The sequence below is a fragment of the Aythya marila genome, assembly GCF_965140915.1.
Source record: "Aythya marila genome assembly, chromosome: 18".
NCBI classification, from domain to species: domain Eukaryota; kingdom Metazoa; phylum Chordata; class Aves; order Anseriformes; family Anatidae; genus Aythya; species Aythya marila.
In genome coordinates, this window is record NC_139059.1 from 27,501 (window position 1) to 48,336 (window position 20,836).

General features: G+C 36.1%; 1 protein-coding gene across 5 annotated transcripts in view; it reads left to right on the forward strand.

The window, feature by feature from the left end:
• The window catches only part of CSNK1D (casein kinase 1 delta), a 20,707-nt gene extending 621 nt beyond the window's left edge, over positions 1-20,086 (forward strand). Inside the window, exons 2-12 of one of the 5 annotated variants that reach the window (XR_014318755.1) lie at positions 5,056-5,166; positions 6,650-6,798; positions 7,293-7,521; positions 7,896-8,066; positions 9,550-9,698; positions 10,252-10,423; positions 10,795-10,934; positions 15,526-15,597; positions 16,140-16,206; positions 17,738-17,800; positions 17,943-20,086. Coding sequence is in view for 2 of the 5 variants with exons in the window: in XM_082774942.1 (XP_082631068.1) it covers positions 5,056-5,166; positions 6,650-6,798; positions 7,293-7,521; positions 7,896-8,066; positions 9,550-9,698; positions 10,252-10,423; positions 10,795-10,934; positions 16,140-16,172 (1,154 nt within the window). In the remaining 3 variants the exon portion in view is untranslated. The remainder of the gene's footprint in view (positions 1-5,055; positions 5,167-6,649; positions 6,799-7,292; positions 7,522-7,895; positions 8,067-9,549; positions 9,699-10,251; positions 10,424-10,794; positions 10,935-15,525; positions 15,598-16,139; positions 16,207-17,737; positions 17,801-17,942) is intronic. The other 4 variants (XR_014318756.1, XR_014318757.1, XM_082774942.1 and 1 more) reach the window with 4 other exon arrangements.
• Positions 20,087-20,836: the final 750 nt, after the last annotated feature.

Consider the following 20,836-nt stretch of genomic DNA (forward strand, 5'->3'; position numbering starts at 1 on the left):
ATTTGTCTCATCTGTAAAATGGGGCTATGAGTTTAAAATCTTTGGTCTTTAAAAAACGTTCAGAAAAAGATTTGGGGAAAGAAACACAAGCATCAAGCATTAAATATGACTGCAGCGGGCTAGGAAAAACTGCTGTCACAGAGATGCTTGTTTCTCTGGCAAGGCCTAAAAAATTTAAATGGTAAGGATGACTAAGTTGAGGTTAAAAAAAAAACAAAAAAAAAACAAAAAACAACTCAAATCCTTCAAAGAATCATCAGTTCAGCTATCCTGTTGCTTGAATGTTACCCTTATGTCTTAATGCATGTATCTTATTTTGCTGTCATGATTTCTACACGATTTTAAAGTTTGCAGTATTAGTGCTGTGTTTCCATTCCCATTTATGCAGTTCTCTGTCGCGATGGTTCACTGGTATGACAATCGGTGGCGGATTCAAGTTCTAAAAAGAAATATAGTTAAAATTGTTGATACACCTTAAAGTGTAAGAAATGGGTTAAACCCAGAGAAATACATTTCTTTATGCTACCGTATAGAAACAAGTATTTTGCATTTGAAAATTGTGGTAACTTAGGAAAGCAAGTAAAGAGAACTGGAGGGGAGGACCTTGCAGGTGCTGAGGTAGGTTAAATTCGCATGTCTGGAGAGTGAAAACATCACCACCTAATATATGTGGTATGTTTGGCAGTGCACACAGTATACAAATGCGTTTTTTTTCCTAGACAACAATGCTTTGTGTCGCAGTGTACATTTGGTATTCTGAAATAATTTGCTAGCTAAAACTGCTTGTTTACAGGTAATGATACACCGGTTATCTACAATACAGATCATGTGCTTGATGAAAAATCCATGTTTCTAGCCAAAGGCAAAGAATGTGATTCTTCCTCTCTGTAATGCTTTCATAAAAGACTGAAGAGTATTGTGAGAAAGACGGTGGTAACATTAATGCAAAATCTTCATTAGCTACCACTGGTGTTTTCAGACAGCAATTAAAATTTGAAAAATCTTACGATGATTTGAGATATTCGTACAGAACCATTTGACTGCTATAAATTAATTCATGTTAGGCTATACAGTTAAAGAGCAGGTAAAATAAACATATTTGTACTTTGATTTGTAATCCAAATTAACTGATAAGTAGAAGTCAGGCAACTTGGTTGTTACCTTCCCACATATGGAAGCTAGCATGGAAGTAATAGGTATTTTGTCACTTTTGTCTTTACATGTACAGCCTGCACCTGCAAAGTTGCACAGGAGATAGTAGTTCTCTGTTTATTGGTACTACTGCCACACTGCATTTTGCACAAGAATTCACCATCCTCAAACTTTGTCATCTTTTTACTCTTCAGTAGTCCATGTGGATTTACAACTAGGTCTTCATGCAAACATGATGCTTGCCTCAAATTTTGTCCTGTTCTTTTTATCCTTAAGTAGTCAGTATGGGTTTATAATTAGGTCTTCCTGCAAATGGGATGCTTGAGCCAGCAGCTAGCAGAGAATTGTACGCCTGGAAGATCCACCTAATGGCATGGGTGTCTTTTTCCAGGGGAAAATACTATCTCAAGAACTTAAGTGTTGCAGCACTTTGTAGAGGCCCATTTGGTTTGCCTACCAATATATGGTAAAACAGAGGCTTTCAAAATCTATGCTTTTTATGGTAAAGAAATGTGTCTGGAAAAAAAAAATCTCAATTGTTTGGATTATACAGTAAGACATAATTACGTAAAAATTATTTCTAAAATTCTGTCAGAGGTCAATTGTTTTTTTTTTTAAGTGCAAATGCCTCTCAATGGATTTATAGATTTCCACAGTGTAGATTTCCATCTCAGTTTAGTGCTTTGAAAGGGGAAATTTAATTATTGTTTCCTGTTTTCATTTCCCCATATTTCTTTAATGCAGCTACAGAGGGTTGAAGACATTCCAGAGAGAAGAGGGGAAGGACCTTCTTTCTTTCTCTTTCAATAAGTTACTTGGAATGTAGAGCCAACAACTTGGTTGTTATTATCATAGTTCTTTCATACTTTTTCATGTTCTCCATCATACCACAAGATACAACTTCTGGAATTTGGAAGGCCCACAGCTTAGCTTACTTAGAATAATAGGGTCTGTAAAATAGCATTTTGAAAGGCAAGACACTAAAGTGAATAAAATACCATGGAGAACTTTACGAAAATAAAAGTTAGGAAATGAGTGTATCTGCATTTTCTTAAGTTACTCTCCAGAGGAAGATTTGAAAAATAGTATGGATTCCCAGATACTCTGAATAGTATAGAAGATGGACAACATACAGAAGAAAAATCAGAGTAAGCGTCTGTTTTGTTGCTCCATCCACAAGGTAAAAAAGACATGAGTCATGAAGGCATTATAGTTGCTGTGTTTTCATGGTTTTTTCATTTACATGTATTTTCTTAGGGATAAACTTTTAGTTGTAAATGAATTAAAATAATCTTCAAGGCCTTCCTTGTGGCAGAGGATTTTGCAATTACTTACAAATTAGAATTTTGCTATTTAAAGTAAAAGACTTTGACAACTCTAGACTTTTTCTTTTCATTTCCATGAAGTGCCTCTTTCCATTTTACTGCTTACTGCTGCTTTCTCATTACTCATTCTTCTCATAACGCTAATTCTGGCTACTGTTCAAGGGTGTATGCAGAAGTAGAGAGCTGTTTAAGGATCTTAGACCTCCTAGGTGATACAGACTTCTAGGGAAGATCAGATATCATAGGAAATGACCTACTAGGTCAAGACAATGATTTTTCAAGCAGCGGTGAGCAGAACTTCATAGAGATAATACACATATTCATTCTCCTATGGGCAAGTCTTGTCTTAATCAAACACAGATGTCTGCAGCTGTCTGTATAAAAAGTATGCCATTCAGCAGTTTGTGTCAGAAAAGTTTTTTGTGTGTTTGTTTTTAATATTTATGGAGGTGGTCACCCATTAGGGAAAAGCAGGAAAGATCCAGAGTTCCATAGTTAAAAATCAAGATATTTGTTTGTTGGCGGTGGGGGGTGGGAGTGTGTTAGTGACACAGGACAGTGTCTTTTTCCTTGCAACATTCATCTGTCCTTTCAAATTTCTAGATTGATGTGAACCATAACTCACTTAAAGTTCACCAAAATAATATATTAATAAGATATGAAAACCTTGGGTTACGGAGTTTCTAGTTGCTACTACTGTGCGGTGACCTTAATAGAAATCAGGAGTTTGGTGGAGTCATAGAAGGTAGATGGATAATGTTGACTACAGCAGGGGAAAATTAGTTTTCTTTGTCTCCCAGACGTGCTGTGATTATTATACCTACAGTGTGTTTCAGATGCTTTGTTTTCTTAGGGTGCATGGTGAAATGCCTAGTAAATATTGTCTGTGATGTTTTCTCAGAACAGCTCTTTGTACCAGCAACACCAATTTAATAGACGTGTGAACACACAAAAAAACATTTTCTTGATGTAAAAAAGAACAGATAGCCTTGCATAAACTCAAAGATAATTCCATGCTCCATCAGGTATTATCCAGTGAAGAGCTTGATGAAATAGCTGAAACTAGACAAAGTAGAAATCTGAATTTCAAGGCTGTGTTTAATAAAAATAACAAAAAAAAAAAAAAAAAAAAAAGGAAAGAAACCTATACATTTTATTTTTTGTCTTACAAAGGTGCCAAAAATGCATTTTCTGTAAGCATATTTTCTGTTTATTGAATGGTAGGAAAAAACTGTCTCAAGAAGCTTGTATGATCACCTTTTACACTAAGGCTGTGGTGTTGTCTGCTTGGAAGACAAGGTATCCCGTAACACTGTATCTCGGGGAGCCTTCTTTCACATGGTATCAAGAATTTGACTTGAACTGACAGTAACGCATGGATACTCCTTCATATCCTTTGCTTCCTCAGAAACTAATGGAAAATGTCAACAACATGTGGGAAAGATTTCAGTGGGAACCTTTATTACTTAAAATAGTAAGTAGGTTACAGGTATCTTTCATATCCAGCAAGTATTCAAGAGCTCATAACATAGTTTCAGTTTTAAATAAGCTTGCCTTGATCTTTAGGTAACAGATCTGCCGGTATTACCCTAATTAACTTTGCTGATGGCAAACAAGAAATAAAACAGCTGTGGCATAAGGCTGAATATTTGCTTATAATTTAAATGTCGCTTTAAAGGCAGAAAGGGAGGCAAAGAGAAATGCTTGGTTAATACAGAGCTTCAGTTTTATGGAACTTAATTACGTGAAGTTCTATTGAGTGTAATCATAAATGAATCCGAAAATGGACAGAATACTGAGATAACATAGTCGAATGAGAGCATGAAGATATGGATATTCATAAGAGTGATTGCCAGCTGCAAGACTGTGGGAAGATTTCAGCATCAGGTGACATGCCAGTGGAACAATAGAGGAGATTCAATGCATATAATTGAAATGTTGTGCCAATTTGTGGCGTGAGGCGTTGGCCTGTCTTTATAGTCACAAGGTTATAAAGCAGTGAAGTAGTTCTGTAATCTCAAGAACAAGATTTTGCAGTTATAGTTCTGTGAATAAATAACACTCTGAGGGCTATTTTATTCCTAGGTAGTCTCCCTCACAGTTAGATTAAATACTAATTAAGGTGTCAGAATACACCTGGAGTATGTTGAGATTTAGGAAAGTTGTAGGCTCTGTTTCCAAGACATAAGAGCAGATCTGAATTATTAGCATTTCTTAAGTTGGTGGGCATATGTGCTATGCCTACAAACACTCCTTTTAATAAGCGCCTCCACCACAAACCGGAAGTAAAACGACTCCCCTCAGAACATGCATCCTTTTTTTTTTTGGTATGAGATGGCAGCCTTTGTCTTCCTGAGCTAATTTATTTAATATTTTTCTCTTAAACTGCTAGTCTGTTGGAGGGAATTTGTAAGACTTCAGGAGAACTTTCAGATAACCACAGCTCCACAGCTGAAAGTACTTAAACTCTGGATCTTTGCCATTGAGAATAAACTTGTTAATATTTGTTTTCAGTCTTGATAAAGGAAATGCATCTTAACAATGTCTTGGCCAATGTTTTATTTTTTTCCCGATTTAGGAACTGATATTGCTGCTGGAGAGGAGGTTGCAATTAAGTTGGAATGTGTGAAAACCAAACATCCTCAGCTCCACATTGAGAGTAAAATCTACAAAATGATGCAGGGTGGAGGTAGGCAAACTTTCCTTCCTCAGAGATTGAGTTGTTTGTTTTTATTTTTGTCTTTGATATATCTGCTACCTGCAAGTAAATAATGGTTGAGAACATTTTTAGCAGACAAGGAGGTGGGAAGGGTGGCAGGGTAGGTGAAGAGCAGTACTGCATAGTAGGGTTTAGACTGATTTGGTTAATAATAGTAGCACAATTCTAAACTTAGTAAATTCAGGATATTATTTGTTTCATATGCTGGCATTCTTTCTTCTGAGGTAAAAGTATTTTCTTGCTATAAAAATTCCAAGACATAATGGCATTAGTAATAGAGAACAGGACCGAAGTACCTTCATAACTACTGCACGGTGTTACAACTGGGATAACTTACTCATGTTTTCGGAATTCTGCAAATGTAGGATTCTCATTACAGTCTCTGTATAACCTGAATACCCTTCATAGAGTAAAATAATTCCTGTATGGGCTTGCTAAGGCTATGATGGTTCCTTCTGTGGATGAACACTGCAAAGGCAGATGGCAGAAGGTTAAGTAACTGCCAAATAAGGGTTTCTCTCTGAAGGGAATTTAGGAAAAAATAATTCATATTAAATAAATGTAACATGGGTTAATTACAATCTAGGTGATTATATACCAGATTTAAGGTCCATTTCAGTCCAAACCATCTTACAATTCTGTAAATGATTGTATACCACTTCACTTCCAAAATGCATAAAATTAAACTCAAAGTAATGGTATTTGAATTTCTGAACAATATTTTCTACAATTCAAGGTTTAATTCAGAGTATATGATCAATTTCTACAGTTTTACGTGAAATAATTTTCCTGAGTTTCTCCGTAAAGTGGAGCTGACTTTAATTTTCCATCTAGAAATACAGCAGTCTAAGATATGTCATTAACAATACTGCTTTGGTAGGGATTCACCAGCAGCAAATGTAATGGAACTGGAGGGAATGCATGAATATGAAGCAAGGATGAAATTTCATTCTAAATTGTAACAGAAAAGAGGTATTTTACATTGATCTTGTAGGCTTTGAAACTAAGAATTTGATTTCCAAAACTTTCTTTAGCAATAACATGTACTGGTTTGTCAATGTCTTTATTTTCAGGCTTCCAATTTATTCCTAACTGCCATCTTGAAGAGTACTGTTTACACATGTAAAGTGTTTAAGGTTGAAATCCAGCAAAACCACTATCTTCTTTCAAGATGTATTCTTAGCACAAATCCTGGGAGGTTACAGGAAAGAAGAAAAAGGCTGTTTTTAGATCTCTAGTTATAATTATGTATTGGTTCAGCTATAAAGTCATGAAACTTTTCAGAACTGCTGAAGATAGCATAAGGTACATAGGTACATTTTTGCTGTAAATACAAGCATTGACAATAATGTTTATGATGCCTAGAGTTCATCTTTATGAGCTTTGGAGATCTGCGTATATGAACTCTATAAATCAAATTAGTATACTGAATAAACTGTTTTCTTTGTTCCAGTGGGTATTCCCACAATTAAGTGGTGTGGAGCTGAAGGGGACTACAATGTCATGGTGATGGAGCTGCTGGGGCCGAGTCTGGAGGATCTCTTCAATTTTTGTTCAAGGAAATTTAGTCTCAAGACAGTCTTGTTACTTGCTGACCAAATGGTAGGAAACAATTCTTTTGTTCTTGGCAGTGAAATACATTGGGCATATTAAAATTTTTAGAGTGACCATATCCAACTGTATTTTACTTCTTTAATTTAGAGGCAATTAGGATGTATAATTACAAGAAGAAAAAAAATATGTTTAGAGTTTTTTCTTCTAAATATGAAGTGTCACATCAAAAGTAATGGCAAAGATTTAATTTGATTTAAAAACTGGATCTGAGCTGTTTGCAAAGCAGCACTGCTTAAATACAAAGAAATTCCCCTAAGGAAGTTTTTAAAACCAAATCTAAAATAGACACTAATCTAAATCTAAGAAAGAGCTAGAGAGAAGGTTTACCTACTGTCTTCTAAATTATACTTTCTGTAATGTCCTTATATTTTTCATTAAAAAATTCTTTACCTGTTTTATCACAAAGACAGTGTGGGTAGTGTTTTTCTAAGAGAAAAAGTGTATGGCTGATCTCTTCGTTGTTTCTCATCCTCTGTATTTAGATTAGTCGAATTGAGTATATTCACTCTAAGAATTTCATCCACCGAGATGTGAAACCAGATAACTTCTTAATGGGCCTGGGGAAGAAAGGAAATCTTGTCTACATAATAGACTTTGGATTAGCAAAGAAGTATCGAGATGCTCGAACTCACCAACATATTCCATATCGTGAAAATAAAAACTTAACAGGAACTGCTCGTTATGCATCCATCAACACTCATCTTGGAATTGGTGAGCTGGGGAAAAGCAATAAGTAGAAACTTAAAAAGTGTAGAAGGGTGATGCACATGCTTTTAGTGTGACTGGATGTTGCTTTATGGAGGCATAGAGGACAGTCCCTATCTCTGGCAATAACAGTGCAGTATGCTTGGGCTCATAACTGTTGGTGGGGTGGGATTTAGTTGGTTTGCAATTCTAAGGAATTAACACATTTTTTAATAACTGCAAGGATAATAGGCTTTTTCTAATGCTGGATGAATTTAACATAAACATAGTAATTTTCATCTACCTATTGTGTTTCTAAGGATTTTTATGACACGTTGCAGACTTGTGTTTTTCCACTAGATAATGAAACCTAATGAGTCCACTTTTTTATGCTGTTGTAGAGCAATCTCGCAGAGATGACTTGGAGTCCTTGGGCTATGTACTGATGTATTTTAACCTGGGCTCCCTCCCCTGGCAGGGACTGAAAGCAGCAACAAAGAGGCAGAAATATGAGCGTATCAGTGAAAAGAAAATGTCTACACCCATTGAGGTTTTGTGTAAAGGATATCCTTGTAAGTTACTCTTTCATGGCACTAGGCCCACGTGTTCATTTTTTAGTGGTATTTCTTTTTTATTTACACTATGTAGTTCGAAGGGTAGCGTGGTATGTGTGATCTGCACCATATTGTGTGTACGTGCATATGTGCTGGCTAGATAATTCCAACAGTCAAATAACTTTTTGAGAAACTGCACATTTCTTCATATGTGTGGATACTGTGTCTTTGATAAATCAGATTGTATACTGAATTGCAGCTTTTACCTGTTGCTGTTTTGTTTAGGATTTGTCATTCCAGATTCATCCAGTTTGGCCTGTGGATGTCCAGCATCTGTGAATGGCATAAGAAACCCTCCTGTATCTTAGCATCATCCCTCAAAACTGTTCTGTTTCTCTATTTAGTATTTACACCACACTAATAATTAGGCATTTTTAAGACATACAAAACAATAAATTTGTTCTAAAACTTGTTAATTTTAGTTACCCTCAAAGAGCATTGTTCATATTTCATAAAGAGATCTCTGTTCTTTCCTTGCTCTTGTCTTTGGCAGCTAGGTATGATAATGAGAACTGTAGTTATTGTTAGGGATGTATGAAAGCTCGTTTTCTTCAGTTTGTTTCAAAAGTAATGTCATATATGTTCCTTTACACTCATTTACTCATTAGGAGTTGGACTCGATTATCCTTATGGGTCCCTTCCAACTCAGGGTATTCTATGATTTACTATTTATTTTCTCTGGGGTTAACAGACGGGGAAGACTAGCCAACTTTTCTTGTGCTGTTTGCTAGAACTCCGTACTTAACATGAATTATTAATACATTATTTTAGCTGGAAAGACTTGAATTCAAAAGCTGGTAGTTCGAAAATGATTTTTTTTTTTCTGGAGCACTGAATTCACAACAGCATTCTGTTTTTGCTGCGTAGCTAGTATTTTGTGTGCCATATTAAAAACAAAGAAAACAAACAAAAACCAGAACAGGTGTTCACACTATTGCAAGCTTAAAATTGTAGCATAACTTAGATGGGAGATTTATATTGGTCCCCATTCTTCACCCTTCCTGCCCCTTGTTTTTATGAGGTAGCAGACACACATCTTCACGTAACGTAACAAGGAAGAGATGCTATTCGATGTCCTAAAATAAATTTAATTTAAATATAGGCAGAGCTAAAAAGGCAAATAAACCTATTCTCTTTTGCTCAAATGTAGTTTTAAACCTGTTTTTACTCTCACTTCACCCCTCCGCCTTTATTTTTCAGTCCTCTCCGCTGTTGACAAATGGGGTCTTTACCTAATCTGTGATAGACAAATGATTTCCTTTTCAGGCCATACTTGATCCCAACACTTGGGATATAGTGTTGCCTTCAGTAGATGCCTAGTATTAGATGCCTAGGTCAGTATTGTTTTCCTTATGTTTAGATTTTTTTGCTTTTTGTATGGGTCAGATTTATAAATAGTAAATGTGAAGCTGAAAGAAAATACGGCTTTCTTGTATTACAGCTGAATTTGCCACATACTTGAATTTTTGCCGTTCTCTGCGTTTTGATGACAAACCAGACTACTCCTATCTAAGGCAATTATTCAGAAACCTCTTTCACCGACAAGGGTTCTCCTATGACTATGTGTTTGACTGGAACATGCTGAAATTTGTGAGTAGTTGGTGTAGCATTCTAAAACAATTTCTGTAATGATTTTCTTTTTTACTGCATTGTCAGATTTGAAGTCTTAACTGATACCGTAAGAGTGGTTTGCCCCAGAAAATTTGTTGTCTAAAAAATAAATTTAAAAAAATCGGGAAAAGCAAGAGGCAAGGGAGCCATTAGATTGAGGTTTAATGACAAAGTTGCAGTTAAGAGAGTTAAAAATGTATAAGACTTCTGAGATAACCTCATTCAAGGCAGTTGCCATGTTACCTCACTCTGATTCTCATCCTATCTTGGTCTTCAGCACAGGTCCCTTGCAACTGTTTAGATGTCTAGATGCCATAACCATATGTGTATACATTATGTGTACATTTTGAAGACTATCCCAACAGTTGTATGAACTGAATATATGATAGTTCTTGAGAAAATTTACCAAAAATGTAATACCATAACAAATTTCAATTTACGGGTTGTCCAGTTCTTTATTTTCCACACTTATCCAAATACATAGTTGTAAGCTTAATAGTCCCTGAAGTTGTTCACTAGTCCTGACCCGTAGGGTGCAAGCAGAGCGACTGAAGATGCTGAACGTGAAAGGAGAGAACGAGAGGAAAGATTGAGACATACACGAAATCCAGCTGTTCGTGGACTACCCTCCACTGCTTCTGGCAGGCTGAGGGGAACGCAAGATGTAGCTCCTCCTACTCCTCTTACCCCAGCTTCACATGCTGGTAAGTAAGCAGATACTTGGGCAGATGTACTTTGCAGACTACTCTAATTTGTAGTTAGTTCCTGGTCACTGGAATTTGAAATTAGAATTAGGATACCTGAGTGGTATTTGTCTCTCTATTTGGGTTTCATTTTTTTTGCTTGTCTGATCATGTTAGTTTTTTCCCCCCATTTACTTCGCAGTAGATTGAAAGTAACTGTATATATTCATTACATGCCAATTGCTACTTAGAGATAACTGAGGAGGATGAAAGCCTTAATTTCTGTGGTTTGATGTTGACGTTACATGGACAAACAAGAGTGTAATTTTTCCAGTGACGGCATTTTAATCCCATTTCTTATTAGGAAAATTCTAATGTAATTTTTCTCACAGCCAACACTTCTCCTCGACCAGTGTCTGGTATGGAACGAGAAAGGAAAGTGAGTATGAGATTGCATCGTGGTGCCCCAGTCAATGTTTCATCATCTGACCTAACAGGCCGACAAGATACTTCTCGCATGTCAACTTCGCAGGTAAGAAAGATTTTTATGTAATGGAAAAATAATGGTGATTTGATAACGTTAATTTGCCAAAAGAACATACCAGCCAGTTGATGTTATTTCATATTGATTTTATAGTTGACTGAAATAAATACTTGAAATTTTACCTGAATGTTTGTGATGTTGCTGCAGAATATTGTAATTTTTTTTTAACCTCAGCAGCGATAATTTTAACATTCTCAAAGCAGTATGGAGTCAGTGGTTTATGAAATCATGCAAAAAATAGAGATAAAGAATTTTTACCTAAAATTACAGTTCCTTTGATCATTGAATATCATATATCAGTTTTCACTTAAGAAGCAGAGCAAGTTGGAGGCAGTTGTGAGAGTCATGTTTTCAAATGAGTAGCGCAGAGAATATTGGTGCAGAATAGACAAGAAATAGTTGGTAAAGAACAGGAAAGAGCAGAAGTCAAGAAATGTAGTGCACTACTGTAATTCTGAGCAGAAAAGAAGCCACATGCATAGATGATTGAGAGGTCACACACAGTAGGCTCAGTTGAAGAGGATGACAGGAGGATGAATAAATGATACAGTGTTTCATAGCCGTTGTCTGCACTGAAGTCATTCTCTTTGGTCATGGTGACTTAGCAAAGAGATTTTAAGATCTTGTTTTTAGGATTGGAAAATTATGTTTAAATGTATTTTAGCTCTTCATGCTACAGCTGAGACATTCATTCTTCAGGGTATTAACACAGACTTGTCCTAAGTAGTGGGTAGCCTAGCTTTGAACAGCTTACCTTCGGTCTTACCTGCATCACACTGATATACTGCAACAGCACTGGGAGAGCAGTGTGTTAGGAGGACTGGCGCAGTTGCCTACAGTTTTTTTCCTTCATGCCTCAGCACTATGCTGAAGATCTAACTGCATAATTCTTGCTGTGGACTGGTTATTCCTTGTTGACAGAGAGTATTGATAAAAATGAATACAGTTTCTTTTGGCTTCATCATTTCATTGTCAGAATTAATTATTTTGGATAATACATGTTCTTATGTATAGTTTTAGTGCTAGAGAGGGCACTCTTTTGGATGGAGGTGAGATAGTAAGTGAAGACTGAGGGTTGATTTGGTGTATGGATGCTACCTTCTGGCCTGCAGTATAAATCAAAAAGAGGTCAGTGAAAGGATGATGGAATCAGATACAATACAAATCTGGAGCTGAGTGACTTCATTCTCTTTCTCAGAATAAAATGAAAACGTGAGATAGGTTGTATTTGCAAAAACAATGCAAAGATGATAATTACCAGTGTCAGAGAGGTGGTTTTTTTTAACCAGTTTCAAAGCGCTTTTAAGAAAGAAGGAAATTTACTTCCCTGAACTGTGTTATAGCAGGAATAGAAAGAGCCCAACAGCTGAATGAGAAGTTGGAAACAGTGTAAAAACTATTTCAGTGCTTTGTAGGCATATCCGCATCAAAGAGGTCCAAGTGTAGAAGGTGCCATGTATCCCTTTAGAAATGGTCCTGGTAGGAGATTAGATTTGGTTAGTCTGAACTTGTCTTAAATTCTTTTGTTTTATTAATGACTTGTGTACGTGACATTTTTTTCTGAATGTTGTAAAGTATGAGAAATACAGAGGGGCTCTCACAGAGCGTACTGTGAGATTGTGTAGAAACATGGGGTTTTTGAGTAATCTTTGAATACACAGATGTATAATTTGTGGTGTGTGTCAACAGTATGGTCTGGCTTTCTTGCACATTTCAGTACCTGCCGTTTAACACTCTGCTCCATGTATGGAATTTGACTTCTTTACAATTCCAATAATGTACTAGTCAGGAACTTCTCAGGTTAAAATTTATCATTAATCGTTTGTCATCTTCATTTAATTCTTACTGAGGCAGTGAACAGCTGCTGGTCTCCAGTTGTGGTGGCTGAATAACAGTATTCAACAGTAGTATAATTCTGAAAGCTTCCCATGGGCCTCTCAGATTCGGAAGGCAAGAGAGATTTACTTAGATTTTACTTTATAACACTTACCTGTGAGCTCATCAGAGACAATTTCAGTTTTCATTTTCACAGTTCTCACTCGAGCCATCTGGCCTTCTGTGGACTAAGTTGCAAGTCTACGTAGCTTATGCTCTTACTGTTTTCATAATGTTGAAGTAGTTTTTCCATAGGAGAAAACTATCTTTGCATGTTAACCGGGTTATAAAATAGACTATGGATTTCCCATTGTCTTTATACCTTGTTCTTAGGAAAACCTCAAGTATCTAACTTGGACGTCCTGTTAAGGACAACTTCTTTTTTGAGTAGGTGTAAAGCATGTAGAAAAATATCTATTCCATGTCATATCAGGAAAATAGTAAAGAAACACAACTGTTTGTCCATGCCTTTTCCAATTATATTAGTTTCCTTTCAGAGTCTTTTAAGACTATGTGACCAGTGTCCCTTTTTCAGGAAGTGCTTAGACCATGCTCCTGGCAGAAAACAACTTTTAAACTTCACTATTCAGATCTACAGATGTCTTAGGTTAAGAACTAGGTTTATTAGAGTTGTTATTTATAACTTGATTAATTAGTTTTGTTATGTTATTTGGATGGCTTGGTTTGGTAAAGCATCACTGCATCTATAATCTCCACCTCTCTTCATTCAGAGGAAGAGCTAATGCTTGTTAAACTCTGGCGAATGGAAATTTGCTGACGTTACTCAATCAAGTAGAATTCTTAAAGATGACTCCATGTTTGTATCTATCTTTTTTTCAAACTGAGTTTTGACCAGTTTGTACTGAAACTGAAAACTAAGGCTGGGAATGTAGATAATAGAAACCAAACTTACATTACAGAAAATAGCTCCTTGAGAAGTTTAACAGTCATGGAAAAACGGTGATTGGTAAAGATAGCAAAATAGATGTCATACATATTCTCCACCTCCAACGCTTTGACCACATAGTACCTAAATCATTCCAATTGAAAATACTAACACTTTGTAATAATACGTAAGAAGAGTTCATTCAAGTAACAGTTAGTATGTCTCCAAAAGGGTTTATGGAACTTAGTGTTTCTGGTGAAATGACATACATGTAAGTTCTGTGACAGTACTTTCCTGATGATGTGGGAGTGAATGCAGCAGCTGAAAGTCTGCAGGTTTTGAGATGTTTGACAGTGATAAACATTGGTGAGAGTTGGGCAGTCATGTAAATCCTAATCAAATAAAATACATATTAAGGCAAGACTCCAAATCCTAAAGAGCTTCAAGGAGTGAAGCCGATTGGCTACTATGGGCATCAATCACAGCATTGGTAGCCAGTCAGGGGAGGTGATTGTCCTGCTCTACTCTGTGCTTTTGCAGCCTCACTTCAAATACTGTGTTCAGTTTTGGGCACCACAGTATAATAAGGACATAAAACTATTAGAGAGCCTCCAGAGGAGGTTGACAAAGATGGTGAAGGGTCTAGAGGACAAGATGTATGAGGAGTGGCTGAAGTCACTTGGATTGTTCAGCCTGGAGAAGCAGAGACTGAGGGGAGGCCTCATGGCAGCCTGCAGCTTCCTCACAAGGGAAGCAGAGGGGCAGGCACTGAACTCTGCTCTCTGGTGACAGTGACAGGACCCAAAGGAATGCATGGAGCTGCAACAGGGGAGCTTCAGGCTGGGTTTTTGAGTAGTCCTGTGCAGAGCCTATTGAGTTGGACTCAATAATCCTTGTGGGTCCCTTTCAATTCAGGATGTTCTATGATTCTGTGATATGTGGGAACTATATTGGTGATGAATGATGACTGAGAAGGCTTTGGGTGTAACTTTGGAGAGGTTGGTGTGATGTCACAATGAAACGGAGTAATTTCATCCTTGAATGCATATATAATGCAGTAATGAACAAAATTGGGGAGGTTATTTTATATCATTCATGAGACAGATGCTGTAATATTATGTCCAGTTCAGTTCTCATTATCTTGATCTGCTGAAAAACTGAAAGTAACAGAACAGCTGTAAAAATTGTGCTTGAGAAAACATACTGTACGATACTGGAGTTTCAGTTTAGTGTCTTTCAGTTTGAAAGATAAGAGATCATCCTGAGTTAGTTGGAAGTAGTATCTTAGCAACAGCAGTTAGAACAGGAAGCTCAGTTTATATAGAATATATACATAAAGCACCCGTCACTTAGTATTAAAACCGCTCGTGTTTAAAGAAGTATGATGCAGAGTTCTAAGTGAAGGCAGTTAGCTACTGAAACAACTTCTAAAAGACATACAGGATCTTCTGTTCTCTTTATCTTTGCATCAAAACTGGATTCCTTTTTAGGTGGTGTATTCAGGTCCAAAGTAAGCCTAAATTACTAGTCTCAGTGTAGTGAAGAGTTGTGATCTGGGCTGGACAGAAAGTCATACTAGCTGTTAAAATATTGTTCTACTCTTAAGCTGTATAAATGAATTGTTTGCTAAGTCCTTTATGTAGTCAGTCTATAAACATTAAGAAACACACTGAAGGAAGGCACAAATATTCCAGAAAGCACTACTTTGAAGCAGTTCTGTCAGTCCAGACTGCACAGGCTGCCTCCTGAAAGCATGAATATGCAGTGCTCAACTCAAGAATCTAGTTACAGGTGAGTAGCCTTCATTTCCTTTCACAGAAGGTTCAGTCCTGAAAACAAACAAACAAACAAAAAAGAAAACTACTTCAGTTGGACTGCTCATGGTGTACAGTAAGTTATTTTATTTATTCCTCTTGAATGTGTCGTGTTCAGCCATTTTCAGCACCTGACAGTCAAAGCTGTGCATAATTCCTACTGGTAATAGCCATATCTCTCCTTAGCTGGAAGAAGAGATTGGAGTGCTCCTCAAAGAAATATTTGAGCAAATATCTTTGAAAAGAGAAGCTTTTGGAAAACTATAGCAAACACTGGCATTGAACAACTCAAGTGTTGCGCCCACTGGGAAAAAGCAACGTTCTTCCAATGCCTTTGCATTTTTCATCTCCTCATGAGTGAATCTTTCTACACACATGCGTCTTAATAGGCATCATACTCTGCATTGTTCTTCTGACCCTGTCAGCTTTCTTTGAGAACTAATGATTTTTTCCTTTTATGTATATCTTAATATGATAGAAATGTCGGATAGAAATCTGAAATCAGAGCTCTTCTAAAGATACATTTGCAACTGCCGATTTAGGTTGGATATTTGTAGACATCTTTATATATTGGGGCAGTGGAACCATTACAAATTGCTGTCTTTTCCCCTACCTCAGAATAGCATTCCTTTCGAACACCACGGCAAGTAGCTGCTCGTCTCCTTTCGTTGGAAGGCAGCACTGGGTGAGTGCTTCTCATTAGACACCAAAACTTTGGATGGGGTGGGGAAAAAATCTTTGGAAACATCCAACCTTGCTTCTCCTTACATTATCTCATAGTGGTACTGTGCCTTCCAGTCAGATACGTGAGGCGGCATTGTTTTTCTCTAAAAGAAAAAATAAATGTCCTTCCAAAAGTTGAATTAGTACTGCTATTCCACTTAGACTCTTTAGCAGAACTGACAAAAACAGCGACTTTAAGGGTCCATAAAATCATTCAAGCATCAATAATAAAATAATCAGCTCTACATTTTAGATGGTTTACCATTACATCTTTCCAGGGATGTTTATGCAGCTGTGTGTCATCCATTCAAAAACAGATCAGCTTAAGAACTGTAAAAGCAAAATGCTTATATGAAGAATCAGTTAACTATATTACTCAGACAAGGCTCTGCCTTGTCGTGGATGAAATGTTCTACCACAGCAGTATCTCATTTTTCACTGTTTTATATTCCTCTCCGTTTCTTAAGAGCTATCATTTTTAAAATACTCAGATACTAATGCGAATTGTTTGACACGTGAGCATCTTAGAGGCAGACAGACTTGGATTTGGGTAATCAGAACTCCTTTCCATTGTTCAGTGTAGTAGAAGTTCCTGCCTTTCTGTGTGCAGCTTTCAGCTTTTTAGTCCATTCTGCTTTTGGCACTAACAGGTTTCATCATAGAAATAACAAGTTTTATCTGGAATCTGAACTTTGATAGCTGAAGGATGCTTTCTTATGTATTTCAAGAGCTTCTTTGCTTTGCTTCTTGCTTTAAAAAAGGTCATGAGATTCTGTTCCTTAGTAAATTCTGTTGTATAACTCCATCTGCCAACCTTACTTCCTATATAAAGCCTAAGCTTGCACTAATCCTGTATCTCTAATTGAAGAATCCTGCTGTTCCTCTTCTGTTTTCTCCTCCTGCTTTGTGTGCTTGGCTGACTGTGCACAAGCTGCTTCTTAAACAGTTTTAACATTAAAAAGGTCAAACTGTAAATTGCAGCTTAACATTTTACAGACCGTATTTGAAAATAAAATTAAAAATAATTTTTAAAGAAAAAAAAAAAGCTTTGCACTGAAAAGCTTGTGTGGGAGAAGTCCAAATTCTAGTCTGCTTAGGATTGTGTCTGCATTTTTTGGCTTTTACTGTATGTGTTACTATTTGTAGCTGTTTACAATTTAAATTGATACTGAAGATTCCGCCATTTAGGCATTTCTTGGTTCTTAAATTGCAGTGATGTGTAAAAGTGATATTGGAATAATATTATGCTGTTACTGAAATAGGTCAAGCTACAAAAATTTGTGCAGTGTCTTTTAACAAAATGTTCCATGATAATTGAAAAGCTATTGAGAGCAATTGGTTTTTACCCTTTGATTGGGACTTTTTTCCCAAGCTTTATTATTCATTTAGTATATTTCTACACATTGGTAGTGTTTTCATATGGTTTGTTCTTTCTTCTATGCATGTTTATGTTCTGTTTACTTTTCTTCAAAACATCTCCTCTGGCTGGAAAGGTGAATTTTCCATGTTAACTTCTAATAAAGGAGGAAAATACAGGGAACTTCATGTAGCTACAGGTGGGTGTGAAACATTATGCAGCTTATTGGATTATAAATTCACTCACTTTTCACAACAACATATTTCAAAGTACTTTGAGAGCCACTTGTATGTTAACTAGAAGGATTTGTGCTGATGTTTTCTTGTTTTTGGCTTTGGTAGATTCCTGCTCGGGTAACTACCAGTGTTCTTCAGTCCACTGTGCACCGATGAAAATTTATTTTGCCATGGAGGGCAGATAATGCATGGCTGATCTCCTATGTTATCAATGGCTTTACTAGCAAAAATACCCTAAACTAGAGTGGAAACAATACAACTGGAGTTCTCCATGTGACTTAAAAGGCACTTGGAGGAACATGGACAGACTCCAGCAGCTGCCATTACAGGACGCTTTTGCCAGAAACCCAGTGACCTTAAGAGAACCCTGTGGTAACAGGGCTGGAAAAGAAAGATGGTTTACAGAGTTGACCGCCTGTTACTGGATGGCCATTTCAGTTTTCCCTCCACAGGCGGCAGACTTTATCCCCTTTTTATTATTCTACTGTAACTATAAATCTTTTACTTGGTTTAAGAAAGTTTTTGTATCATTTTGCTAAAATTATTGGGTTAATTCTCTGTAAAAATCTCTTGCTTTTCTCTGATTTAAAAATGTAGAATATAAACAGTCCTAAACTAAAGACAATGACTTGAATTTTTTTGTTTAAAAAATTTAGTCTGGCAGGGAGCATGTAAATGAATCAAAATCATCTGACTGTATTTAAACTGTTCACTTATTTGTATGGTCTTATTCTGACTGAGAAGTTTTTTTCTCACAAAATTTTTAAAACTGTTAAAGAGTTTTACTTTACTGTTTGTTGTCTTCGTTCACACTAAACATTTCCATGTAACACAGAGGAATTTTTAATATTAATTCTTTTGCATAAAATTGAACTCAAGACCCTGTAGAGAGTCAAAGTATAGCATAGATGGTAAAAGTTGATTTCTTTTTTTTTTTTTTTAAAGTATATGAAGAACGAAGTGAAAGACACTGGCATTTAAATGGATTGTTTCAAATACTGGTTTTATTGGTAAAATTTTGTTTCCTGCACTCTGAGGCTGGTTAGCTTGGAGAGTACTGTAAGTGGACGATGCATGTTGCCACAGAGTCTAGTGAATTTGCACATTTCATCCAGCATCTACATGTTCAAAAAAAAAAGAAAAAAAAAAGATGATGATGATTCAGGCCTTCTGTTTCATGCCAAGACTCAAGGAATTCTAAAATTAAAAAAAAAAGTGAAAAAGTGTTCTTGTTATGAAATCCAGAAAACTTCAAACTCAGGTGCATACCATATTTAATTCCTAACTGTATTCTACGTGAGTACTTCCAGAATCATTAGCCATTAGCTTAAGAATGAATGACTCACGTTGTCCAAAAGAATGTTGCAGGTGTTGTTAGCAAATGTCCATATGGAATATGGGAAATACTTTATATTTTTTTGTTACAGTAAACGGCCTCATAAACTAAAAATAGTTACGTTGTCCATGTAGTAATTGGACCACTATCAGAAACGCTCTTTACGCTAGTATCAAAGAGGTAATGGGAAGTTCTGTGTTGGAAATAAAAGTACATATGCAGAGTTTGCTTGAACAGTTAGTTGTTTTGAGAAATTCTTCCTTGCCTAAAAACAAAATTTTAAAGGATTACTGGTCTTAAGAGTTTTATGAAGAGTAATTTTTATTGTTTCAAGGTTTGCAGATTCTTCCTTCCCCAAAGAAAAAAAGTCCACATATTAGATATCAGTCATTTTTCTTTGGATGTCTTTGTGACATTAAGTATTTGCTTGTGTGTACTCTGGATCTGACAGGGGAAACCTGTCTTGGAGATTACAGTGGAAGAGCTTAAGAGTTTAATCCATGGATAAGTTTGCAATAGAGAATTATTTCCTCAGTCACTATAAACTTCAGTATTTTAGGCATGTGCACTACCATTTGAACAGTTTTACACTTCACTGTGCTTTCCTTGTAAATATCTGTGTTTAATAATGTACTGTTAGAGGGACTTACAAAGGCTGCCTCTTTATTCTCTCTGTATCTGGAACATTAGATTGCTGTGCTATACTTAAAAGTTGATTGCAGACTTCTAGAATTGTACTCAGTTGTGGGCAATTTTTGTCCTTCATAATAGTTAAAATCCCATCATGTGGAAAATAGTTGGACTGTCTGTATAAACCTGTGTATTGGAAACCAGTATCTCAGAGCACTTCATTTGTACTACCACTGTATTTGTGTACTTTAACAATTGTGTAAATACATTCATAATGACTTCTATTCTTCTTTGGTGTAACTTACTTACAATGACTCTTTACTTGGTGTAACTTTTGTATTACTCTTTTTGTAATGCGTTTCTGTATGTATAAGGAACACTGTCAATTCCAAACATTTGAAGAAATGATGACAGGATTTAAGTAGTCATGGTTAGATTGCAGCAGCTGGGGCATGCAGGAACAAAGAGAAGACATTAATTGCTTTGCTCACAAAGAGCATGTCTTTTGTCTCTATAAAGGTAAACATTTTTGGTTGGATATTACTTCTTTTGTGTTTTTGTTTTTTTTTTTTTTTTAAATAATAATTTATCAAGTAATACATTGTATTGAGAGGAAGTATGGAAAGAGAATTGCTATTGAGACTTGATCTGTTATAAGGGCTGGAAAAAAGCAATAAGAAATTCTGAGCTCTATATACAAAGCCTTGTATGATAAAATTACCAGCTTTTGGTATGTAATCCTCAAAAGTCTATTCAAAATCTGAGGGCACACATACCTTCAGAATTACTGTTTCTGATTAGTATGCCTTTAAAAGCTGGAAGGATATTTATTCTATCTTCACATTTTTTATTTAAAACTGGCTGTGTGTTTTTATGTGGGAAATTTCACATGTAATGCAGTTGTACTTAATCATAATGGTTAGAAAATCCCTGAATTCTTTGTGTTATAAGTACCTTGAAAACAGTTGAAAATAAGTCCTATGCCTTAACTTTTAAGCTTCTCTTAATGTTACTCATTTCATATATAGAAAAT